At 39.8% G+C, this 27,493-nt stretch overlaps 1 protein-coding gene across 3 annotated transcripts in view; it reads right to left on the reverse strand.

The window, feature by feature from the left end:
• Nucleotides 1-27,493, reverse strand: part of INPP4B (inositol polyphosphate-4-phosphatase type II B) — a 233,931-nt gene that overhangs the window by 58,729 nt on the left and 147,709 nt on the right. For all 3 annotated transcript variants that reach the window (XM_088526537.1, XM_088526538.1, XM_088526535.1), the window contains 4 exons: nt 27,068-27,215; nt 16,270-16,400; nt 9,374-9,478; nt 5,164-5,272 (listed from right to left, as the gene is read on the reverse strand). In XM_088526537.1, coding sequence (XP_088382663.1) covers nt 5,164-5,272; nt 9,374-9,478; nt 16,270-16,400; nt 27,068-27,215 — 493 coding nt within the window. The remainder of the gene's footprint in view (nt 1-5,163; nt 5,273-9,373; nt 9,479-16,269; nt 16,401-27,067; nt 27,216-27,493) is intronic.

Below are 27,493 nucleotides of genomic sequence, written 5' to 3' on the forward strand. Positions count from 1 at the left end.
TTATGTAAGCAACCCACTCCTGCAATATGACCAGCAACACAGCAGCCTATGAACTCCCTAGTTGCTTCTGTAGCCCCTGCAGATGGAGCAGGGACAACATCTGAGCAACACCCTCTACACTAACTGCAGCAAAGACTTACTCTGAAAAGCCCGGATACTGTACGGCCCCAAGTGATGACCTCCAATTCCTCTTGCAGGCTTCTCCCTCCCTCCTCCATCCAGCAGCTCTTGCAGGCAGAATTGGGCTCGCGCTCTGCCAAGCTCACCCTGCACGCACCCCTCTCTGGGACTCCCCCAGCACTGAATTCCCAGGTCTTTTCCCCTCTCACAGCTCTAAGCTCAAACAAATACTGCAGCAGAAAAGCTACAGACAATGCTATAAAAAAGAGGGAGAGGGATGCTAGTGTGGGTAGTACTTCTCTTGACATCTGTTGCAGCTTTTAAATAAAGGATATTAGCAAAACAGAATGACTCTTTCTTCAGAATGAGTTTGCTAAAGGAAAAAAGAAAAAAGGAAAAAAACACTTCTCCATCAGCTGTCACTGGCTAATTTTACCATTTCCTGAATTCCAGAAAACAGAGAGCAGAATATGAGAGCAACTAAAAGGGTGTTTTTGGTTTATTTTTGTTATTGTTGTTTTGTTTGTTTTTGAATAAAATTGCAAAAAAATTAAGTAATCCACTTTCAGAGATAAAATGCTTGGGGATATCTGAGGTTCCTACTAATGCTGTCTCTCAGATTAGTCTAGGATTTTCTGTGGCCTTACCTTTCATGAAAAGTCATTGCTTATTCCAAATTCCCTGAAAGGAGTTTCCTTATTTATAAGCAAGTGTTTTTCAGAACTTGCTGCCACAGACAGTTACAGTACATGAGTAATATTACTGAAAAGAGAGCTCTTGATGAAAAGGATGGATTTTCTTTTTTCCTAAATGTGTTCTAATATAAGCCCAATAAAGAGAACTACAGATAAGAACCACCTCCTACACTAAGGTAAAGGCACTGTGGGAAGGTCCCATCTGTGAAATCAACAACACTATGAAATCTACCCCTGATATGTAAAATCTAGCACTGGTTATGTATCTTTTGATAGAGTCTGTACCTACATCTTGTGGGTCAAGTCTCAAATGTGTCAGTGAGCATATTGTCTAGATACTGTACCAGCATTACCTATGTACATGTTACTTTCAGTGGCCATTTCAGTCCATTTCATTTTCAGCTTTAATGGTGGACATGCAATTTGAAAAGAGATTATATTGAATACAGCTGCAATTTAAATTAAATTAAATTAACAAAGTTTTTGCACGAGAACAAATACTGCAATATGCTAAATGTCTAATTTTTAATGACACTCAGTGACTCCACTCCTACTGTTAATCGAGTCATTTGTGTGACTGACTTAAATTGTCACCATCTGGGACTGGGTTAAAAATCTTTCAACACTGAACATTTGACCTAGTGTTTTTCATAGCAGTAACTGGGAACGTTAAAATCCAGAACACAGTTAAACTGCACACAGCCAGAGCAGCTCCCCACAAGCCACCTTGCCATTATGTGAATTACTGAAGCTACCAATCAAGGGATGTGAAATTTAAGCATCACATATGTAATGTCTAAAGCGAAGAGTTACAATCAAAACTTAACTGATTAGAATAAACACAGACACACAGTTCGCTGCGTCAGGAAATAAAGCTGAATCCTGAAATCAGTGCTGATACTGTGAAAACAGGCCCAAGGCAACGAGGCGCAGAAATTTCACAGGATTTTTGTATTCCCTTGAAATGTGAACAACTGACTACTAAGGAAAATGAAGTGATGTTATAGGTTCTATCTAGTCTATCTCTGTTTACGAGGTCTGGGTCTCCCTGAACCCTGGAGCAGCTTCTTGTTCTCCAAGGACAGTCCTGTCCCGCTGCTCCCTGCTCAGGGCTCCCCCAAGCCCCTTCCTTGCCCAGCCTCAGCCCTTCTCTGAGGCACGCTCATGGAAATGCTTCAGACAAGTCTGTCCAGAGGACCCAGTGCCCCAAAAAAATGCCATGAGGAGATTTTTATAATCAGGGGAAGAGCAAGCAAATTCTGCAGTTTCCCAGTGCAACTTCCAACTACCTTAATACACTGATTTTAGCACTGGTGCAAAAACATTCATCTCCGCCCATGTCTCATCTCTCACATACACACACGTACCTGTACACAAACAGACGTAAGGAAAGTGGCTAAAGAAAAATATCTCCCTGAAAAGGTCCTGTACATGCCAGGCTGCTACTTCCTCTTGAGAAGAAACTACAATTAAACACAAATCACTACTATTTCAGTATTTCTGGACTGTTCTATGATCAGTATCATTTCCAGTTCCTTAGAGAATGTAAATGGATCGAAGATGATGAAAGACAGTAATAGAAACCCTGAAGACCTCAGCTTTAATAAAAAATCTCTAGTAACGAGCACGTTAGAAAAAGAGCATCCCTCATCTTGATCAAACAAAAAGGTCTTTTTAGACAACTCGGCCTCTGAACAAGCAATTACAAAAAGCTATTTCAGCTTTCAGTTTGTGCCAATTTAAAGCAGGAGTATTTCTAAAGGGTTTGTTAAAAAGCAATGTACAAAACCACAGAACCTAACAGTTTCTAGGATGCCCCCATTTTCCCTGATATTAGCACGTGGACATTAAACATCTCATCCTCATAAGCTTACGTGTTTTGGCTAAAGGATAAACCATCAAATTAGTTTTGAAACAAGAGAAAGTCTTTGGTGTACCTTGAAAGCAATTTCTGAACATGTAAAGTAGTGAGGCCTGCGTGTAACTTCCAGAATGTCCGACAGCAACACTCCCACACAGCCAAACTCCAAATATAATATCTGCACTGGGCTATCTACACTGATGAAAAGACAAGTTCTTCCAACTGCTGACGTAATCCATACAAAGGCAAGTGAACAGAAGACCTAACCTGAACAACTGATTTACTTTGTCTTCGACTGTACTTTGTCTTTGCCTGAACGGGTTATAAAACAACGGACCTGGCTTCAGGTAACATTCCAAGAAGTCCTCTCTAACTAAAAAAACACTTTTTTCTTCTTATTCAAGATGCTATTTCAAGAAGTTTATCATATATAAAAAAAATCTACATATATATATATATATATATGGCTTGCTTGGTGGTTAACAAATGAAAAGAGCCGCAAAAATGCTGCATTTTTATTCCATTACTGCACCTTCTTTCCTCTGCAAAAAAAAAAATATATATTCCATGCAACTGCAAATGTTTCTGACTTATCTTCAAACTGATATATATACAACTTACCATGTATGCTTCTGTTTGATAAACTTTCCTCAAAACAGACATTTCACTGGTTACTGCAGTTACCAAACTGCAAACACAACTACACTCTTGAAAATGGTGCACCACCATCCTTAAGCTTTCCTCCTATGTACTAATTCCACAAGTACAGGTTTGAGCAAAGTAAGGAAGGCCAGGTGTATTTTCTCACACAGGGACAGTGTGAATATTTCAATAAATTGCTTTGATAATAAGCCTGAGGCTCGAAGGTACGCAAGACTGTCACATGCACTGACAATGATGCCTTGAAAGCTAACAGGACCTTCTCAGACTGTCTTGAAAAATGATCTTTTTCCACATCCTTCTTTAGGGTTTCAAATCATTTAGCCAAGAGGAAACAGAAGCAAAATCTGCATTTTTTTTCTCCACTATTCACTTCATATTCTGACTGATATCTCAAGGTGTCACTTCTCCCTTCATCCAAAGCTTCAGAAAAGCTGCTTCCATTGTAAAACAGAAAATTTAAATTGTAAAAGCTGCCCTTAGATATATCTAAGTGGCCTCCTTATGCCACTTAAGCATCCTTATGCAGTTAAACAGGTAAGCATCTAAAGTAAAGTTGTCATTGCACAATGGAAAACAAAAATCCTCTGTGTTAAGAACGCAAATAGTCCTTTCCAGTGCTTAAAATGCTCCTGCTCTTGAATATTCAAATAAGTCAGATGATATTCGGAGCCTGCTTTATGCCTTCCACGGGAAGGTCCTGCATGGGCCCAAAGACAACTAAAACACACGCCGGGTTTCTTCTTCGCTGACCACGGCAGCGGACAGGAGGTGAGCTTTGGAGGCTCCTTCCTTTCTGCTTCAGGACAATTCAGAGACTATAACTCCTGAAGAAATGGTCATTAAATCTACTTTGATTTCCTTTTATTTCCATGGCTTCCAAGTGGTATGAGCAAATAATATCTTTTCCACTTATACTTTACATTTTCTCAAATCATTTATGTCATTGAGAGGTTAATGCCAACTTCTGCTCAACTTTTAAATCAACAATAGATTTTTATAATGTCCCATTTTATTCTTTAACATATTCTGCCTGTGAAGATTTAAGCATTTAACATAATAGAACTAATTTTCTACTGGCAGACATGAGGAATTAATCTACCATATATAAAGCACTTCCCCCATTCCCATCCAAAAGCTTTGCCACTGACTGCAGGAGTTTGGCACAATTAGTCCAAGGGTTGAGCAGTCGCAGCTCCTGGTGAGGTCTGAGACAGTTTGGGCTGCCTAGGACTTCTGGAACAGCCACAGCAATACATACATACCTCAAACCCTTAGCTAACAAAACACACAAATAACACTTTAGGAAAGGTTTAGCAGTTAACAGTACTTGAGTATAGTGCTGAACTGAACTCTTAGTGATGGCCTTTACCTTTTCTTATTCTGACTTTCTGAAGAATACGAAAAATAATATTTTCTTATCTACTTCACAGGGCTGTCAAAAATGAATATGCTACCTCAAGCTACTGTTTGTTTACTGAAAAATTTTCTGCAGATACTTTCTACTTAGCACAAATATTGCAGAAAAGGTGTCTCATTTTGAACAGCATGTTTTCAAGCAGAGGTATTCCTCAGGCTCTCTAGAAAATGGGAAACACCACAATTGCTTGCATTCAAAATAATCCTTGCCATTAAAAACATAATACTTCAAATTTGCAGTCTAGCAAAGCAGGGAAGATGAAGGGGCTACTTTATGAATGAATTCTTATCCGGTCTTACTAGATATTGTCTAATGCACAGAAGAAATTGCTTTATTATTCAGTGAGCATGTCAACACATCAGCGCAGTTTTCCTTATATATTCTCAGTTCCTTCTAAACATACGTACTTTCGCCTTTCTGCCTCAAATTTAGCCAGCAGTTTCCGGAGGCCGCCGTTCTTAAAGCCCTGACAGTGCGCAGCCGGGGCTCCCACGGTGACCACGTCGTACACGGCATCTGCAAGGGGAACACACAAGCGCTGAGATCCGCGTCCACCTGCGCCCGAGGCACAGCCACCCCACGGAAATAGGGCAACAAGGGTATCATTTCACTAGGAATAATTGAGAAGCTGCATCTGGAGCAGGCAAAGAGATAATCAATCTCTCCCCACAGCTGCCTGGGCACCTTATACCTGCCTGATTTATTGCTACCTCTAAATCACACACCACAGCATAGAACAATATTCTAGCTCTGCGGTTTACCAACTTGCAATGTAAATTGGCCCTTTGTGTATTTCACTTTATTACCTCTTCTATTATTTAATATGCAGTCATATTGCAGGGCACAGAGTCATGCATTTTAGGGTCAAAACGAACCATTATGATGAGGTGGTCTGACTGTGGGAATAGCACAGGCTGCCAACTGCAGCCAGGGGTTTCTGCATCTAGAGCGTAACTTCTGGTTGAGCAAAGGCATCACTCTGTCTCCTTTTCTGAGAGAAAACACGTGAAAGCACAAAAACAAGCATGAAAGACCATGCATGAGTGTGTGAACAAAATCTAACCTTGATTTAAAGACTTCAAACAACAAATTCACTGCAGTCCCACAGAAATTGCTCCAAAGATAAAATCAGCCTTACTAGTAAAGGTCTACATTTCATTCCTATTTTGAATTTGTTTGGTTTTCTCTCAGATCTAACTATCCTTTTGCTGCTAAATTGAAGGGCTCTATTCCCTGAGATTCATTTATCTGGGATATCTGTGTGCACAGAACGAGCACGCCGCTTGTATTCAGCCGAAACATTACCACAACAGGAAACCAACTGCTCAAACATCTCAACTGCTGAGACCACAGGGCTGCTGTAACTCTGTATGTGACATGTTTGAGACATGACTGATGAACTTGCCGACAGATACAACCTTAAAGAGCTGGAGATGAAACACCTTTTCAGAGAAAGCCTTTCATTTGGGGCTTGTGATTGATTTTCAGTGTGAAGGCAAAGATTTAATTACATCCGGAACCACAGTCGTTATTCCCTCAAAGTCTTGGTATTTACACTTACACTAAGCAGCACCTGTATTATACCCAAGCTTGCTGGAAGCATAAAAACAGAGGTCAGACTGAGGCATTTTTAAAATGTCTTGCTGAAGGAAACCATTAGAGGATTGTTCTTTGTGAACTATTTTATTCATCAAGGAAGCTTTCCATGTAAATTAAAATCTAATCTTCTCCTAAAATAGAACTTTTCTTGCATTCTGATGATAAATATCCCTAGAAGCAAAAGCACTGTACAAATGATTCACAGTTAATGAACTGTGCTTTACTTCTGAAGCTGAATTTCAAACCATATTTACTCAAATTGATTTGAGCTCTAATGCACTGGTGGCTCCTCAATTCCTGCTTAAAAAGAGAAGTGACAAACTTGGCTTAGCCTCAGGTGAGCTTCAGGGGTCCTAAATTGCCCTTGGCAATTTAGGCTCTTCTTGCTCTTCAGGGACATTTATCCCTAATCCACAATCTCAGGCAATTAGAGTTCCACCATTACCTGATAATACGCAGTTTTGCTGCTTTCAGCAGCAATGGCTTGAAACCAAAGAAAGAGAGGAAGCCATCAGGCCAACCAGGTGAATTCTGAATTCCATTCAAGTTCTTCCTTAACGAAGGGTCTTAAAATAACCAGCCTCAAATAATTATTCCAGAATTTGAACACAAAATATACACAAGAAGATCAGAACCTAAGGAAATTAAGGCTTCAAATAAATCATCGTTCCATAACAATTATTGTATCTTGGAAAAACCACACCCGTCTCCTGGTGAGACAAATGGAGCATTAACACCAGCTACCTGCACACCACCGAGTTACCCTCCTACCTGCTGCCAGCCATCTGCTCATCCCCCCGCCACAGAGCTCCTGCAACACGGTGGCACCAGAGGCGCATGGCAGAAGTTCAATAAATTTGGTCTTTATCCAACAAATTTAAAGAGTCAAGGGATTCCTGTCTCAAACAGGGCTCAATCTAGGCTTTGAACCAACAATCTTGGCTGTTAAAATAGTGCATCAGCCTCCCGCTGACACACAGCAGCAACAGCACTCGCTGTATTACAGGGCATACAGAAACACATGCGAGTCTGTTGAGTACAGTGAGCTTATTTCAAATATGCATTTCACGATTATCTCTTTCCCCATTTCTTTGCCCAGAATAGCCTTCAGGAGTGACACATAAGCAAGGGTATAGTAAAACTATGGCAGCATTTCAATTCCGTAATATGATGAACAAGGGAGAGGATGTGCTATCTACCAAATGGAGAGCGCTACACCTCTCACAGCCAATCAATACTTTTCTCAAAGCTGTTTCTACTGGAAGCTTAAGCACATAGGTACTTTCTATTCAATTTTCAGTACCCAATACCAACCTGAATCAAAGTTCAGTCCAAGTAAACCTCTTATTAAGAGCGTTGAACAGCAAAGCTTATATCCACGTGAGCACATCTCATGCAATTAACACCTTGCTCACGTCCCAAAACTGGCCCCGTCCGACAGCTCTGCGGCTCATGAGCTCGGCTAAGCACAACCTCGCGGGGTGCTTAGGTGCCTGCCACCCCCAGCACCCCCACATGTCCGCTGCTGCTTGCACCCTGGATGCCCTTGGATGAGCAGCAAAGCACGACCTGCTGGAAGCTGAAGTGCTGCTTGCACCAGAAGGATGAGCAATTGCATTTATCTAATACGAGAGGCAAGGCTGCAGCGCTTGCAAAATAACACTTATTTCTGCAACTTGAGCATAATCAATACATGAAAGCATAATCATTTTTAATTACTTTTTGTCATATTCCTACATAGTGCTACCAACATTTCCTAAACACGTTGAAGAACCCATTTTGGGTATGCAGAAATAAAAAGAGATGCCTACAACTAGAGCACCAGCCTTGCAAAGATATAAGTGTAGGCAAAAATTCAATGATTTCAACATAAGTTCTCTGTGTTACTGTTTTGCTATCTCTAATCTTGAGAGCAACTAAAACAATGTTAGCTACTTCTCTTATCAGTGGAGCAAGTGAACATTCTCTGAAGAAAACAGGCAGTTTTAATATTTAAGATAAAGTTCTAAATTTAGAAGATAATTCTAAGAATCATCTGTTTTTCATTTATGAATTAGTCATATCTCACAAAGAAGCAGTCTTTGGAAAAGAAAAGAAAAGAAAAGAAATTTCATTAAGAACAAAACTTGGGTAGTGTTAGAGCTGTCATGGATGATGGAATGGGTGGCTTCCTTCGTTTTCATTTACCATATAAACACATAAGGTACTGCTGCCAGAGTTGCTTTCTGGAGGTGACAAAAAAACAAGGTTCTGACCATTTGAAGTCATTATAGACCTAAAAGTACTTTCTCAAAGCTAAAGGAAAACGGGCAAGTGCCAGATTTATGCCCAAAACCAAGGCAGGAAATAGCCACATGGAGACTTCCCAGGGCCCTTCCAGCAAAATGAAAAATTGAACACATTGAGCCTGTAGAGTAGGATAAGTTTTTAAGTAATTAAAAGCTTGATTTTTATTTTAGAATAAGACACACAGCAATCTAGTCATAGTCATACAGGAAGTCTCCTATATCAAGTCATACCACATGAAAGTTACACAAGCTAATAAAGCACACATTTCACTGACTGGCAAAGCGCACACAAGATGAAATCAATCTCAGAATTATCCTTATGAGTAACTGCATTTTTCCTGCAAAACACACTTGCCTGCTCAGTGTGCTTTCCAATCTGTGCAAGGCCTAATTGAACACAAATTTACCAATTGAATACTACTACTTTCAGTGCTTTTGCCTGAATAATCTTCATAGTCCATCCAAAAAGTTAAATTTGCTAACAGTCTTCTATTATGCGTAAACATCAAATTGATCAAGATGTGCCTCTCTGCCAGCATGCATTTTTTGTTCTCTTAGTTATCTGAAAGCATGTCCATTGGACCTCCATTCTTGAAAACAGATATATAAATTAAGGTATCACTTTAAAAGGGCCAAAAAGGAAACCAAACCTTCAATCTGTAAGTTGCATGGCATTTCAAATGGGACATAGACACACTTAGGAAATTTCTCCAAGTAATATATACTCTACCTTTCAAGCGAGGACTATGCACATGCATTCGTTGGAGGTGGAGATTTATTGGAATAAATTCTAATGTTTTTTCTCCTTTGCTACAGCTTGATTTGAAAGAAGAACCTGGAAAAAAAACACAAAAGTTTAAAGAATCATCATCTTAAGCATGCAGCAGATGTTCTGTATTTGTTTTTATGCTAGGACAATATTTGCACATTAGCAGCCTTTAATTCATTTTTAATGTGTAACTGTATATTAGAAAAAGAATGGCTCACTCACTGAGTCCCAGCATGTACCCATATTGCAGGCAACAAAACAGCTTTTAATTCACAGAACAATCTAATTTTTTATTTTAGATGATAGATATTTTTCCTGTTGTCTGAAATTGATCTGCAGTCTGCTGGAAATGATACTACAGTTAATGTGTTATGTTTATGCAGTGCTAAAAACACAAGGCACAGAGCTATGACAGTACATTTTTCCCCCACCAAAAAATGTGGGTTTTTTTCCTTAAAACAAAAACATTACATTGACTAGGCCATGCATTCTTCCCAGAAAGTTCAAACAAAGAAGTATAAACTGGTTGAAAGAACATAAACTATAAATTAGTTTTCTTTCTAATAAGTCAGTATCAGAAAAGGCACAGTGCTGTGGGTTGCATTCTTCAAAACTATCACAAAAAAGTGAAAACTGAGATTATGAATAACTAAGGATTACTATTGGGCTATACGGAAAGATAATTTAAGTCTGGCAGTACAAAAACTTACTTTACCTGAAGATATTTAATAAGGCATATGAATGAAATTAAAAGCCTTACATCTGGAAAGAAAGGTTTTCTCACTAAGAAAGCCCAACATCTACTAATGTTCAGCTGCTGAAAAACTAGTATTTCACCAAATGCTAAACACTTAGGCTCAAATTTCTCTGATTCAGCTAAAACTACCCCCCGCCCCCCCCCCCCCACACACAAAAAAAATCCTAGAATGGATTAAATCTTTTCCAGGGACAGGACAGACAAACAAACAAACAAGGAAAGTAAGAGTATCCTACGTTAAAAAACAATTCTAACGACCATTCTTTTGGTCTCCAGTTTCAGCACCACCATGGGCTGGAGTTTGGTGCTTGTGTTGTGGCTCCCCAGGAAAACTGTCTGTTTGGGCAGCTGTCAATATTCAGCTTGTTGGGGCAAGGCTTGCTCGAAGCCTCCTGCTGAAACTGCCCTCACCATGAGTAGAACAGGCCTGAGCCTCCCAGCACAGAGCACATGGCCAGAGGGCACTGGTGAGCCCGCGCTGCAAGGCTGCACGAGCAAACTTCTGCCCAACAGGCTGCAGAAACAGGTGCCATGCTGCAAGGAGTGGGGGGCCTATGGAGGATGCTACCCAAGTTTAGTAACTTGCAGTAATAATAATAATTTAAACTAAGAGCAAAACTAGCAAAAAAAGTAATTGGCAGTGTCACTGATTCAGATTTGATGAGAAATCTGGGCATGTGGGCTGAAACGGGGCATCGCCTGTGACAAGGAGTAGCGGAGGGAAGCACAAGGGGAGCTTGAGACAAAATGAAACAGGCAAGGGGACTGGAACTACATCAGAAAGGAACTGGTAACAGGGTGGGTGAGGAGAGTGCATCTTGAAGCAGGAAAACAAGAAGAGGCAGATTGTTTACGGGAATTCATCTGATCAAAACTCTAAGCTTGAAAAGCAATAACCGGATCTGGAACGAGGGAATACCACCAGGAAGAGACTCGGATGAGAACAGATTGAAAGGGACAGGCCAAAACCAAGAAGACAAGAGAAGGGCCTGCGCTTGCCAGAGCAAACGGCTGCACAAGGGCCAGGGCGGTCCCAGCGCAGGGTTTCCGGGCCGTCTAGGGCCCCCTCAGGGCAGCCCCATGAAGTGAGAACCCCTCTCCTCCGGCACCACGTGGCAGGAGCACCGCTGCTGCTCCCGCTCATGCTGAACTCAGGTGCAGGGCACCCATGCAGTGCACCGATTTCAGGACATGTCAATGTTTAATTTGTCAATATCAGCATGATCAATTCCACTTTCACTATTTGTTTTAAAAAGCACAATTAAGTTGTATTTAAAGACCAAGTAAACAACCCCCATGTGCCATTACAATAGTTATTGTTGTTGCAAGATTAGACTCTTTGAAGTTACAAAACATCAGAATGTCACAGCTTATGTAACCTTAACTTGGTTTGCACTGGAATAGGAGCCATGAAACAGCCTTGAATGACCTATCACATGCCAGCTTCTTCCATCTCCTTCAACATGTAGGATCTTCGGTGCTCACTTTGAAAGCAGCAGCTCAATATCAAGTTTCCAACTTTTACTTTGATGCTTAGACTCAACTATATTGCTCAGGCCTTCTAAAATGACAGGATTACTCATTTCCTCAAACCTGCCCATTGCACTCATCACTATAGTCTCTGGAGGCTTTACAAATATTTACAAAACAATTTTAACTAGATTTAAAAAAAGCCTATAACTCCACACGCTTTAATAGCAGGAAAAAACTGCAAGTTGGAGAACTTCATACATTAATATGAAATATGAGGGATGTGATTCTGCAGGGTACGCCTTAATGCATGCCTTAAGAAGCACAGCTCCCTGGGACTCGAGTTACATCCATCCTTTTATTGCAAAATGGAGCACTATCTGCAGGCTTCCAAAAAAGAAAAACCCACAATGACCCCTTCTCAGAAGGGTGACCTGCCTCGTGCCACATAGGGACTTTGTAGCAGAGGCATGGATAGTGTCCAGTTCTCCAGAGCAATATTCAATTGTCTTAGCCTTGACTGTCTTATCCTTCTAGAGCTGCACAAATAATAGAATATTCAGTATGATGACTGAACTGAAAAGAGAGGAAAAAAAAAAATCACCCTCCACACATCAGGAAAAAAATCATTTCAGGTCACACTAAAAGAAGAAAGTTCCATAGTTCTACTCCATCCCAAACTAAGTGTTTTAGATTAACCCGAAATGATTTGCTTAGCTCTTCTCTAACCCTCTCAGAATTTTGTTGTATTGCTGTTTTGAAACAAAAATACTTAACGTTTTCAAAAATCACTTCTTATTTTAAAAGCTAGAAGTGTTCACCAAAACAATATGAATATAAAACAGCCCTAACTTCTTTAAATGTCTTTTTTCAGTGACTATACTACTAAACCAAAATTGCTGTCTAATGCAATCTTCCGACACACTCGCTGCAGTCTTTCCATTTTCAGAATAAATGGAGCGCCATGCTAAGAGCAGCCGCCTTCATTCAATCCCCAAAATTGTCCACTTGAGTGTGAGGTAGGCATCTCCTGGAAATGACAATTCATGATCATGAGACGGAAATGGGGGAACATTTTGAAAGTCCTTTTCACATATAGTATCTCACTTTCTGTATATTGCCTATCAGGGAAACAAAGCAGTCTTCCCTGGTGCTCAGCGGAGATATTTGTATCTCATGGACTTGTACGGATACAGTCCCTCAGAACGGCACTGTGGGTGCTAATCTTCTGGTGAAAAGGCCCCTTTTTAAAGGCAAGCTGTTGTTCAGCTAGAAACAAGGCAATTACATTAGTGTTAATCCTGTTCCGAGGGCGCCAAGGAGGGAGAAGAGCAGCTGCCAACACGTCAGTGCTTCTCCGTGCCAGCTCCTCCGCCCTTGGCTGGACAGCAGTGAGAGGAGCCAAGGCAGAGGTGACGGCCACGGCCTTCCACAGGGAACTCGCCAGCTGGCTTCGCCTCAAAACAGAGCCCCTGCAAGGCAGCAAGCTACCTCAGGAACCCTGCATCCCACCCAGGTAACAGGCGCCTGGTCTAACTGGGAACAGCGACACTGCCGCGTGTCAGCGCCAGGCGCTGCCCCTCACAGGCTGTCCCTGCCGGGCTGCTTCCCGAGCGGGAGTCCCGCTCCCGGGCACAGCAACCTCCCAGCTCCGCTGCAGAAGGCGGGGAACGGCCTCCTCCAAAGCTCAGGCACGGGGCTGCTAAGGTAACTCCAGAAGGCTACAACAAGGCCCAACTCCTAAGCAAAATCTCGTGTGTGAATCGGTGACATCAGGAAAGCAAAGCCTGCACTGAAATATAAACACCTGAAAAGACCGGATCCAAGTTGTATTCACACAGTCAGTTTTATCATTTGCTATGTTGGGAGTATTTGAATTCGCGTTCTCATGTGTTCTTTCAATACTACTTTTGTGCAAACACAGTAAAAGTAATGTCTATGCTTGCCTTGCTTTCATTACTAAATTTGTAAATTTTAAGTTATAATATGCATATTTTACATAGAAAAACATTTCCCTTTTCTCATCTGATTAACTTTTGCTAAGACAATATTGTAATACATTTTAGAACATGAAGCGCACTTTACCTGTGGGGGAAAAAAATCCAGCAAAATGAGATTTTCAGCCTTACAGGCAGCAGAAGCAATGTTCTGGGCAATAATGAAGTGGGGTTTTTTAAGCCTAAAGTATCTTTGCATCTGACTACAGAGACCTGCAACTCTCTCCTGCCCTCTACCATTCCCTCTCCACTACCCCTTTTTGCCACCTTCCGCCACTTTTAACTAAATATTAAATAAACTCAATTTCTAGCTTTTCTCCCCTGTATGCACTCCTTTCAAAAAGGGAGTAACAAATCTCCGGAAAAACATACACAGAGGAAGTAATTTTCCAGCAGTATATTGTACATACCTGAGTGTAGGCCTCTTCACTTTTTACACATTTTTTTTTTTGATCTTTAGTATCATTACTGTGTTGGTGGGAGGGGGAGGAGGAGTCTGTTTTTAAGAGACGGGGAAGATGGCTACTCTTAACACAGGCTGCTTCTGTCCTCCTCCAGTAACCTTGGGTTCCCTTGGTCCGTTACTGTCACCTCAAAGCACAGTTAAGTCAGTTAAAATCACCAACCCTCTTCAAATCAACAGGGCCCATTACAGACCTTTCAGAATTTAAATTTACTAGATTACTTTTTTTTTTTTTTTTTTTTTAAAGTCTCAAAAGATCATTTCAATAGTTGCCTGCAAGTGCTAACTATTCCAGTGATCTCTTCATAACCTGTTTATTGCTTTGAACATGGCACTTTATGGGAAGCTTGCACAAGGTAATTAGCGAAGCATTAAAAACCCCATAAATGAGTTCAAACACAGAAATATAGGAACTCGCCTGCTGGATCAGTCAGTACTCTGCCAAAATCCGAACTGGAATATTCTGATGATAGTAAACAGCCATGAATAAAGCTAAATTACACTTTTGCACCCAAGATGCAGATGATTCTATGGAATTTCATGTAAGAGATGAGCTTTCCACACACATTTAAGCAGGTGCTCCTGAAATGTTTGGGCCCAGCTAAACCCGCCCCTTGGTTCACAGTCTGCAACCCTCTTCCTTTTTGCCCTGAGATCAAGAATAGTCATCTCAGAGCAATCTGGAACAACAAAAACCACAGCCTGTATTAAAAGATGATGAACAAAAGATGAAAGCACAGATTTAAACACATTTTGGAAGAGAAGGCTCTGTCTCTAATACCAAATTCAGCAGACACTATAATAAAAAACATATACCCAATTCTATAAAAAAAGGAAATAATATTCTGCTGTGCATTTCCATTGCATATTGAACCAAAAACTAATTGCTCCATTTCTCACAATGTATCCAAAAGTCTTTTTAATAGGCTTCTATGTAGAAAGCTAGAAACGGTTATGAAAATGTTTCAAGTTTTCCCCAGATACATAAACAGATTTCCAAAAGTAATGTCTTATTTTTATCTCCAATTTTGCAATTTTTCCTACCTTTAAGATACCCCTTTTTCAGAAACACTCCAGGCTGCAAACTTAGGTATACGTAACACAACTCATAAAGCCCATTTTACCTCTCACAGGCACAAAATTGCAGGAGGAAGGCCCAAGTGGAAGCATCAAATGGTAAGGGAATGTGGAGTGAAAGCGTGTAAGCAATAATGTGAAAACACGTGCTGGGATGGGAAGTATGAAGATGGGCAGCAGAAACCCAACGCTAGCAAGAAGGCAGCAACAACAGGGCTCTGTCGTCAGAGAACAACTGTGCCTGTTTCTTGCATGTGTGCGTGTCTGCGTGTGTTAGACAAAAAGACTTGTCATCTGTTCCCTCGATGATCTGTGTGCCATCAAAAGAGAAGAAATTCAAAGGAACAAATGGTTTGTTCTGCAGGCGCCTCGTGCTCTTTTTTATGAGCGAGAGTTCCTACCTGAGGAAGTGACCAGATGTCTTTGTGCACATTTGTCACCACTGCTGTCTTAGCTATCATGCAGACACCATGGTGCATTTCAGTCCCTGGCCCTGTCACATTTACACAACAGCACCCGGGGCACTTTGGAGCACCGGCTGCAGGCAGGACAGCCCATGGAGCACACAGACCTGCTTCTGCATCGCATGGGACAGCCTGCCCATCCTACAGAGACACGCGGCTTTTTTGGCACGCTGGGGACAATGACAGCCATGCTAAGGACATGCAAATCCTAGCTGGATGTTGCTGCTATACAATACGCTGTTACAAGCAACTTTAATGAGTTTCAAAGGAAGTTGGCAGTAACTAATTGGTTTCAGTTGGCAGCCAGTACTCAGCACTTGCAGAGTGCTCGAGTCAAGAGAACGTGCCAACAGAACAGGCACACCCACTTGTGCAGCCTTTCTGCCTGCTGCATAACTGCGTGCCACACTACCTGCAAAAACCTGCTGGGATGCATGGAAAAAAAATAAAGAAAACCTTTGAGTATCACCCAAAAAACAACAAAAACCACAAAACCTGTATCAACCAAAATACAAAAAAAATATACCTTTTCCCCCTGTGTTTTACTTCTGTTGAACACTCATGTATAAAATGGCAATAAACCTAGTTAATTCTTAATCTCTCCAGGAGACAGGAGGCTACTTTCATACCTGTATGCTTTTCGAGCTCTGCAAGAGTATCCTGGTACAAGCTCATCATCTGATCACAGTGAGCAATAACATTTTTACGCATATTGTCCCAGTGAGGAGCGAGCTCTCCCAGCTCCTTAAGTTCCTGATTCCTGTATCAAAAGGCAAAGAGAGATGGCAATAATCCAAAAACTGTTTGTTAACAAGTATAAAAAGCATTTCTTTATAGAAATAAATGATTAACTTGAGTCCGCTTTCATGGCTCCTGTGCAGTTCCTTGATTTCAGCTCTGTTTTCAGCCACACAATAAAGAATAAGGCAGGACACACAGTACTTTTGCGCTCAGAACTTAACTGACTTGTACAAAACACAGTGGCCTGCAAACTTAAATACCATTTCTTCCCTGGAGGTGGGCTCCTTCCAAAGCTCCAGAGAGAAAAATTTGGTGACGCAGTGGTTAAATGCTGCTGTAAATGATAAAAAGTTCACTTCTTTTGTGATTTTGGTGCTCTTGGCATGAATTCATGTGCACCATAAACATAATTTTAGCACCATTTCTATAAATGTCAGTCTAGCCAGGATATGAGCAACTACATTTCTTTACTGCTGAAAACAAACATTCCTTAATACCTAATCTCCCGCCTTACAGCTGTGTACATCAGGTCAAAACAGCAGTGTTATGGAAACCAAACATGACACTGAAAACCCAAAAGGAAATCCTTTAGCAAATTACCAGTTTTCCTGTACATTCTTTTGAGAGGTGACCTGAAATGGAATTGAGATCACTTTAATTTCCTACACAAACAAGCCCAGCTGCAATGCGCCGGGCAGTCCGCTTGCTTTCCCCACTTCCGCTCATCCCACAGCTATCACTTTATCCTGGGAGGTTCCACTTTTAATGAAACTGAAAATGAAAGATCTCGAGTCTTGAACTGTTTGGAATTGGTCAGAGGCATCTTGTGCAACATGATCCCGTTCCCCCCTACTTTTCATCCAAGTATCAAGCAGAGGGTTTCGCTGCAATTCTTGGAAGTCTCAGAAAAGACTCCCAGAAGATACCCCATGAAAAAAATAAAAATTACTTAAAAAGTAAAGAAAAGAAAAAGAAAAATCCAACCAAGAACACAAGATAGGAATACAGCAAAACCTACAGAAGCAGTTCTGAGCACTAGTCACCAATTCTTATAATGATTTCTTAAGCAAAGTCACACACTGATGCTTTTCCCAACACTATTTGCTTTGTGCTAAGGAGCATTAGAGCAAGTTATACAGCACAATGCTGCTTCTGAGTAAGGCAAGAGCCAACCTCAGACACATGGCACTCGAAGCAGTATTCAAGCTTTTTGCTTTAGGCCTTAAAAAGTATCAAAACAGAAACAAAGATACCCATGCAAGGCCTCAGTGGGGACTTCGTAACAATGTGTGACAACCTTTTTCCCTGTTTTATTTACAGGAAAGGTGGAAGCAGATCAATTCCATTCTCCTCCATCCATTCATCCAGTGAAGTCGGACAAACTCAGACAATCCAACTCAACATCTTCCCTGCTGGTTTTAAACAGGCTGAAAATGGGTCATCCCACTGCACCAAAGTCTCAGGGTTTCCCCTAAGAGAAGCCTGAAAGATTTGACCTGGTATTTATTTGAAGTGAAGGTATTTTGGCTCTTAGCCTGTACACGGTAACCTAATATAACAGTTTGGGGATCAATGCTCAGACTTGGCTGAGCACCATAACGTTCCCGCTCCTTGACAGCAATATATTGTTCCACAGAGAAAAAGAAATTACACAGGGAGCATTGGATACCAACACATCCCATGCAGGGAACCTTGCCTTCCTTGGGAGATCCCCTTACTTTGCCTTTACTCTGAAGGCCCAGGTGACCATTTCTACCCCCCAAAAAAACCATTTCAGCCTGCACAGTTCTCAGCTGGGGCTTTCAATTCTGTCCCCCACGACCGCTGGTGCTGCTGGGCCCCTGCTCAAGGCGAGCAACAACAGGAGGAGAAAAACCTCACCTCAAACCGAAACCCTGCTCGCAAGCCAGAACTGGTTTCATGCTCCGGCTAGGATTTAACTCAGCTGACAGACCTCAACGGGAAGGCCAACTTCAAACCACGCCATATTCATTTTAACATGCTTTCAAAGCATGTCAAATCCTGCTCTTTTTGTGAACGAGGCTTGTATTGATTTTATCTCAGAAACACATCACTCAAGTTAAAAATGCAGCCCCGCGTACCTTATAAAAAGTCACTCCTAATCTGCAAGGTTTTATTAAAGTAATCTTGCAGTTTTACAGCAATCTGGAGCATGCATAACATGGACATTTTAAATATATTTTTCTATATGTATTTTCCCTGAAAAAGCAAAGGTAAAATCAAAAGTATGAAATGCAAGTATTATATGAATTAGATATTATTTCTCCAAAAACATTTTTTTCAAATGCAATACTGCGTTGAAGGCATTCACAATTTTAATACTGTTTGTGTCATGTGAATTATTATTTGTCACTGCTGCTGATGGCTCATGACAATTCTTCAGAGTTAGTGCTCAAGAGACCATCATTTTTGTACCTCAGCCTCATCAACAATAGTACTGCACATTATCATCACCAGTTTGCCATCCCTCAGAGTAAACAGACTGAAGAAACATAATTTTTCTATACTAGAAGTCTACAGTCAACAGTAATATCTCAAACGACATCACATCCCATCTTAAAAACATCCTTTGTTTCAGTAATACCCTAAATGCTTTATCTTGGAGCTTACTTCATTGCACAACTTTTGCGGTAAAAGCACATGGCAAATAGTGACCACAAGCCACATGACAAAGTATTAAAATGAGGAAATTAATATTCATAATATGTATTGGTTCCCCACAAGGGCATTTTTTGGGCAAGATTCGCCTTTTCAGTGTAGCCATGAAATTTTGCACAACTTGTCAACATGGCAGCTAGCTCAGGGCAAGCTCAATATTGTTAAAATAGAGCTATTTATCTTGCTCTTCCCCCACTGCAAACCCCCTCTCAAAGCCTTTTCTGGGTAATTGCACACATCAGGATAACAGATCTTCTGCTCTACATCAACTTCAGCCCTTCCTACAGCATCAAACCCAAGCTTTATCTAAATCTTGCTACTTAGCTCCACAAACCACCTTCAAGATGGTCTTTAAGAACACAATATAGAAACTCTCAACCAAGCTTCCCTTGTCTCCCACACCGACTACTACATGAGTACGTCAGTATTTTTCTCTGCAGCCTTCACATCTATATTTGCATCTAGTCAGAAAGCTCATGTAAGCAGCCTGGCTCAGTTCCCCTCCTCTGCACCGAATATAAGCCAATTAGTTACATTTAATTTTTTCTCAGGCACTTTTACTCTTCCATACCAGTTCTTTCTTTTAACTGAAGAATGATTCCAGCTTTAATTAAACGTTTCTAGTATGGTTTTCTATTACGGTTGAAAGAAGTTCCTTGTTAAAAACCACAGACATACATTTTCCCCCCATTCTTCCCCGTGTGTCTCTTGCCATTATGGTAGAAAGTCAATAGTGGACCCTGATGTGCTGAGAGCACTATACATCTGCTGATGGAAAGCAGAGTCCAAAGACTGCAGGACTGGGCACTTCTATAGGACTGCAAAAAAATCAAATAGTCTGTTGTAGTGCAGTCAGACATGTAACAAAACTACAGGCATTTCTGGTTCAAGCAAGTTTTCAGTGAGTTTGGGCACTCAACGCCCAGATTAGGATTCTGCCTTTTGATTTACCAACTCATGCATATTTTATTTTTTTCAGTTTGCCCATGATTATAATGAATTAGTGAGGGTACAAGAGAGGCACAGAGAATTTCCTTTATTATTCACATAGACAGTCTCTATAGAAACTGTATGTCAGGCACTCTAATGAACACAGCAGTAAAGAAAGAGAGAGTCACTTTCTCACCCTGAAGATCTAAGAATATTTTAGAAGTCTAAAGGAAACATTCAGTGTTGACAAACCCAACATAATGATTTCTGGAAAATAATACTTTTGACTAGTCAAATGCAAACTGTTCTAAATTCATAGAATCACAGAATGCTTAAGGTCGGAAGGGACCTCTAGAGGTCATCTAGTCCAACCCCCCTGCACATGGGGGCTTGATGAAGGGCCTGAAGCATCTCTCATATGAGGAGAGCCTGAGGGAGCCGGGACTCTTCAGCCTGGGGTAGAGAAGACTGAGGGACATCGCTGAAAGTACAGGTCTGTCAGAGTACAACACACTTTTATGTGTGATATTTCATGTGTAAAGGGTATAATGTTTAATATCAAATTATAATGTTTAATATCAAATTTACTTATTTGAAGATACTGCCCCTCTGGAATGCTCCGTACTTCTGTACTCTCCGGAATTAACTGAAGAAAACATCCTAAAGCCAAAATCAGGTGCTCAGTGAACTCCTGAGCAAACCACCCTCCCTCCAGCCTCCAACAGTTCAGGTGCAGAGCACAGCGAAGACCATGGTCAGTGACAAAAGGAAAATAAAGCAAAAACCAGCAGCAAGATTCTTCTGATTTTGCTCATTGTATTAACTGTTCCTTAGGAGAAGGGTTTTGTCTTTCCTACCTCAGGAAAAGGAGCAGTAGAAAGAGCAGATTGCTTTGTTAAGCACAAATCTTCACAAGTTGACAGATGTAGCTGAAAAGATCAGTTTTTTTAAAAAATAAGAAATAAGAGGAGATATGATAAAAGCACATAAAACAAAAATGCTATGTGAAAACAAAGTAGTAACTTTGATACATTCAGCTTCAAAATTCAGGGATGGGATTTCTGAGGAAGCAAATATGACTAACTCAAGACTGAGAAAGGTTTTTCCCTCTCCAACAAGCATAAGCAGCTTCTGAAATCCACTTTCAAAAAGCATCAGAAGCAAAGTGCTTAGCAGGATTCAAAACAAGATCAGACATTTCTACAGATGATACTTTCAAATGTTTTATAATATAAAAGCCACAAAGTTGTAAATATTTAACAAACAAAAGCTTTGGAGTAAATAAAAAAACATAAGCTTTGGAGTATGAGCTAATCACTCACATGTACAGGAAGCTAAGACCTATAACTCTGCTCTATATTTTTTAAAATAAGTAGCCTAAGAATTATTTTTGTCAACAAATTCTACTTTAAAGGGTACACATTTATTGATAAACATTTACTTTTTCAAGTCTGGAGAAAAGATGAAAATTACCCTCACTTTCCTTTAGAGAAAGTTATGGTCCTATAACAAAAAGGCAATAAGTCACCAAAACAATATAACATTCTCTTCAGAAGTAAATGCAAGTAAATGCCAGAGCCTTTTAACTATGGTCTTTCTGAAACAGACAATTAATTGGAGATGTATTTAATCCCTCCTGAAGAAACTAACAGAGAATATTGTATTTGTATACAAGGACGTTTGTCTTTCATTCCTAATGATTTTCACATAGAACCCCTTGAAGACAGAAGATGTTTTCTCCTCTTACAAAAATTCCAATAAATCTTTCAGGTTCTGGTAAACTCTACCTGTCAGGTAATTAAAAACTAAAAAGTACGTCATATCCATTATTTTTATTCCTCATCTGTCACTCAAAGCAGAAAAACCCTAACCCTTCCCCATTCAATTTAAAAAAATAAGAAAAAAAGAACATTAAGAATATTTTAAAACCTGTTTTCTCCATGTGTTTATGGAGATTAGACTGAGATTTCCAGAGCCTTTAAGAATTTTTTTTTTTACACCCTTACTCAGAACTGGAGCCTCCTTTTTGCATTTCTACCATTCCCCCTTTATTACCCCAAAACACCAACAATATATAAAAGAATTCAAACCCACTTCTTCCTGCCTTAAACCACTTCCTTCCTGTGATATTTTATTACCTGCGTATCTTTGTAAGACTCAGAACTTCAGACACCATAATTTGAGGTTAAGTCCTTGATTCTCATTTAATAGATAACTCTCCCAAACCACATGACAGCAAAAAGACTAAAAATTCAGTAACACTCAGAATGGCTTCTGTGGAATTTAGATGTTAGGCATTAAATGTTTTTGAATACAGAAATATTTTAGATTTATATTTTTTGTTTTCCTATTTCATTAAAAAAATACTGGAGTCAGCTTGGGTCAAATTAAGGAACGTTCTTGCTTATATTATATGCTAGAGCTGAAGCAATATTTTACTCTCAGAATTTATATTAATGACTCCATTTCTCTCTTACGTCTGGACTCATACCCATGGCAAGATTAGCCATATTATTAAATGCATGATTACTCAAGCATCCACAGTTTGGGGGGCTTTCTTTTTATTTTTTTCCCCTCAATTTATGCATCACAATCTCTCATTCAAAATGAGCAAGGATGATCTTTATCACATAATACAATTGTATAAAGATTTTTTTCATCTTAATCCCTCAATACCTCAAATTTACAATCTTTGCAATCTCACTGACGTGAAACAACAAAATCATATCCAACTTAGTACCATCAGAAACACAGGTAAGTGTTGATAGGTACTAAAGCTCATTAACTATGTAAAAATTCAAAAGCCAGTAGTGATGAAGGAACTTGAGCATGTTAAAGTAATTATAACCTTGTTAACAAGTCTACTTTTTGTTTTTGTTTTGTACTGTTACTCACAATCAATTGAGAGGCTCTTCAAGAGCTAGCGGGTAGGTGATTCACTCGTGATGGACATCTGAGAGGCCACGGCACACTGTGCACAAGGAGAACTTGGAAAATAGCGGCAGCCAGTTTGACAACTGAAGTCTTAAAAGCTGAATGGATTTTGCAGAGAATGGCAAAAACAAACCGTAAGACCCATCTCTCAAATATAAAAAATATCTCCTCTTAAAAAATAGTATCTAAATCTCTTCAAAAACAATTAAGTGATGGAAAGCTATCCTTGCTATCCTTGGAAAATCACCCCAAACTAAACCAGGAATTTATGGCTTGAAGCACCTACCAAGTAAGTTTTCAACTGCACCATACAAGAAATATGTAAACATTAGTTCAGCATACACATAGAAGACAACTTTGAGAACTGGAATTCCCAGAAAAAAGCAACATAGAATCTGCACCATGGGCTTTAGAAGCAGCCCTGACAGGAACAGTTCTGTCCAGGTGTGGAAAACCCCTGTCCTCTATGGACCAAATAATGCAAGTCTGTTTCTCTTCTTTAACAGAGGTATATACAAACACATGGCCAGAAGGCAGACATTTCCTGTTGCCTCCTCTACATTAATTAATTCATAAGACAACTGTGTTAAGCAACTCATTCTTAATGATACAAATTTATATACATACACACACACATACAAATAAATAGAGAAGTTTTTATTACACTTCTTTCCTGTGTGTGATTGTGTGTGTGTGTGCACATATATATTTAAATAAAATGTATAACCTGTTCATACCCTCAACGTCCCAGGGGAAAATACCATGCACGCTCCACTTTTTCTGGATTTTAATAGATAGAATTTAGAATTTCTTCTAGTCTTCTCCTAAGAAACATTTCATCAACTATGGATTTAAGAGAACTGCTTTCTTCCCTTTACCTGTTCTATCACTCTCACAGTCTAAGGGCAGTCAGTACCTAGTTAATATTTTATAGCTATCAACACTGCTGAATAATAAAGTTAATTATTAGTTAGAACTATGTTACTCCACTTGAATGTACTACAACTTCATACAAACAATAACAAAATTAAGTCCGGCAAATTTTTGCCTCTCAGTCAGACAGGAAAGTCCTTAGGCTTTCACAGAGGCCACGTTTTGCAAAAATTAACAGTGAAATCGAGAGTATTGAGAATTATATAGTGTTCCTATATTACACTTTATTAAAGTCACACTACCTTTTAAAAAATTATCCTTTAAAAAATAAATAGTATGACAGTTAGTAATGTTGAATGCGGGGAGAAACCAGGGAGTCTAAAATTTGCCTAAAATGTGTGTTCAAATAGCTTAAGAAGTTGTGATTCATTTTTTCAGCATTCCCCTTTCACTCTACTCCCATGGTTTCACAGCACAGCGTATTTGCGAGGCAGTTGCTCAAAAATAAGTCACCTAAAACATATTACGCCAAGTTCAAGAAAATCAATGCCTGTTCCCGACATGTAGCATTTCTGCTGGGGTCTCCATTTCTCTAAGACAGCTGTGTATTAAAAGATTACCAAAAAACCCATAGCTCAAACGGTCTCAATTTAATCTCATTCTGGTTTGCTGCAAGAAAGGATCATGAAGAGACACAAAGGGGCTGTGCCATCTCTACTGCACCAACCACAGCAACCATTGCACAAGAAAAGGAGACGTGAGTTGGGACTGCACAGCCGGGCCTGACGCAGGAGGAAAGCCACACGCTGGAAAAAGGGTTCAGTGGAAGCTGAGTATTTATTTTAGATATTTATTTATGGATTGTGACCACAAATGTCACGGGCCTAATTTGGCCATCAGCAGGTGGAATTTCCCGTAAGCCAAAGCTGAGCATGGTCCCAAGGGACCAAAAAGCATTTTAGCAATACCCTGAGACATGCTCGTACAGCAGCTTCCACTAAAGCATCCGGGTGCCTTGCTCCACTCACCTAGGGCCTTACAAGTTGCATCTGCAATTACAAAGATTATACGGTCTCACAAAGTTTCTGAATAACTTACTGCAAATAATTTGTCTTTTTTATTTTTATAAGCATTAGGTTTGACAAACTACTTCCCTAGTCTTGCATTGTAGAGAAAAAAAAATCTGGACAAATTCTGGCTAAAGATATACTAGAAACAGGGGGAAAGAGAGACCCTTTGGAAAATCTTGGAAAGAAAATTGAAATAACTTTGTAGTTAAATACAACAAAGCAGACTGTATAGCCCTTATTAGAACATCAGAACAATGGTACAGCCCCAACTAAAATGTTTTCCATGAAGGTTTGAAGGATAAAGTTATACATATTTTCATATTAATGCATAGCTTGACAGACATTTCATATTGAAAAACATGAGCAAAGTTAAATATCCTCTGAGGTTACATATTTCAGAGGATCAAAATAGAAAACACAAGAGTTTGGTTAACAATGACTGCTGTAGTTTTGTCAACAGGTAACCAATCTTTAGAGCTATGAGAAAAAGCAATTTCATACGCCATTTAAAACACAATACTCGGGTAACTACTATTGCATTTGGATACTTTTCATAGTTAATTGTTTCTGAATGGACTATACTGAAGCCCCAACAGAAATAAAATCAAACATGGTGAGGATGATAAAGAACGGCTTCCGAGATAAAAATCCATTATTCTTTTACACTAACAGGGGCGGGGAGGGGGGGGAAGTCAGGAGAATAACATTTCAAGGAAGAAAACAATCAAAATGCCACTGGGTAAGTTTTTCTACAAGTCTAAGAAATAACAGGACAATATTCCTCAAGGGTCATTTTACTATTTCACAAATGCAAGCAGTCTGCAAGAGCACACATCCTTACAGTTGTTTTACAGAATAAGGTGTGTTGAATGCTCAAGACAAAACCTACAGGCCCCATTGCAGCTTTGGGCATAATAATGCACAAGAAATAATGATGGTTAAAGCAATTTCCTAACATTTAAAAAGGCATCTACCCAGGGGATGAATGAAAATTGGGGAAGTGGATGAACTGTGCAGTCAACATAATCTATTTTTATTGCTTACTGAAAACTTACATGTTAGTGTTTTAAAACAAGATAAGGCCATAAAAGCCTAAATACCATATTAAATGAAAAAAGTATTACACCAATTCACATACGATTTTTATAACACATCGTCACTACACATAAGTACGTGTCAGTCCATTGACTTTATTAAAAAGCAAGATTCTGGTCCCCTGCATGCTGTTCTATTGGCATAAAAAGATGATATAGAAGTGGTAGATGGGATGAATAAAAAGGGAAAAAAAAAGGGCCCTGTTGGAGGACCAACAACCACAGGCACCTCCTCTGATGGGCTGCTAAAGAGAGCAAGGACACAGGATAGCTTTGGGATGCAGCATTAGCTCACAGTGCTCCTGATGAGCCCAGCTGCCTGCCTATGAGAGGCAAGGCTCATAGGGAGAGAGTAGTGCTTTCTAGACCATCTACTACCACTGGAGAAGCAGGCATGCTTTTAAGGAAGCCCTGGGCTGCTTCAGTTTTTGCCTTTTCACCCTCCCAGCTGCATCAGAAGTCACAGGCTTCATTGAAGGGCAGGCTCCATTTTATCTCCCTGCACCAGGAATGGAGAGAGCCAAAAGGTCTAACACCACTACTGCTTCCTACCCTCTCTTTCTCTGGCTATACACTGTGATGATCCTCAGATGTTCTACCTGATTGCAAGGACACAAGCAAAACATTAGAACATGCATTACTTGGGTATCCTTTTCTTATGTCAGCTAATCCAAATGAACAAAAGCAAAGTGATTTATATTCTTCCTGCACCTTTACAAGCTACAACCATGTTAGTTCTTACTGTTTGCACAATACTTACTTGTCCACTGAGGCATGATGCCAAGCACAATGCAGTTCAGACCCTTGTAAAGTGTTGCTTCTTTATAAAATGTTAACTTTTCAGAATATTTAATCTTACATATTTAAAGTAATGACTGGATTTGGTACAATTTGTTCCTCAGAATTTATGAAGTCGCTGATGTCTCAAACACTGAGCAACCAGTTCTGCTGTTTAGCTATAAGCTGTGAATACTCAACCAAAATTACTACCTTTTTCTTGCATTTCACAGTAAAATTCAACATTTTTAGTTCACAACATAGAGGATTCCAACTAAAGCCAGTATTTACCATTGGTACTTTTTTGTTTGTTTGCTTTTCTTTCTTACCTTCTCATGTCCTCCTTGATGTGCAGATTGATCAGTTCTTTGGGAACATGGAAAGACAGCGCAGACTCAGCCATTTGCTCTCGGATCTGCATCCACTTGTTGTCAGAAGTAGGGAATCTGTATAACTTGCAGATCGGGTTTTTTAACACTGCAGACAGGAAAAATTACATCATTGCTTAAGTGATTATATACCTCTTTGAAAAACGTAGGACAATTTCATCCAAATGCCTCTTTCTCCCATTTCGAAGATTAATTTTCAAAATGTTTGAATTCTATAAAAAACATTAAATTATATTTACTACAAATTCTATTTATGACAACTATCATGGGCTAAATATTACTAATGCAGTAGGTAAGTCACATTTAACCAGCACAGTAGGTATCATGTGAATTTAGCAGCCCAGTGCAGTAAGAATGAAAATACAA

This window comes from Tinamus guttatus, unplaced genomic scaffold (assembly GCF_059628265.1).
Source record: "Tinamus guttatus ecotype Peru unplaced genomic scaffold, ASM5962826v1 Tinamus_guttatus_pri_ptg000247l, whole genome shotgun sequence".
In the NCBI taxonomy this organism is placed as follows: Eukaryota; Metazoa; Chordata; class Aves; order Tinamiformes; family Tinamidae; genus Tinamus; species Tinamus guttatus.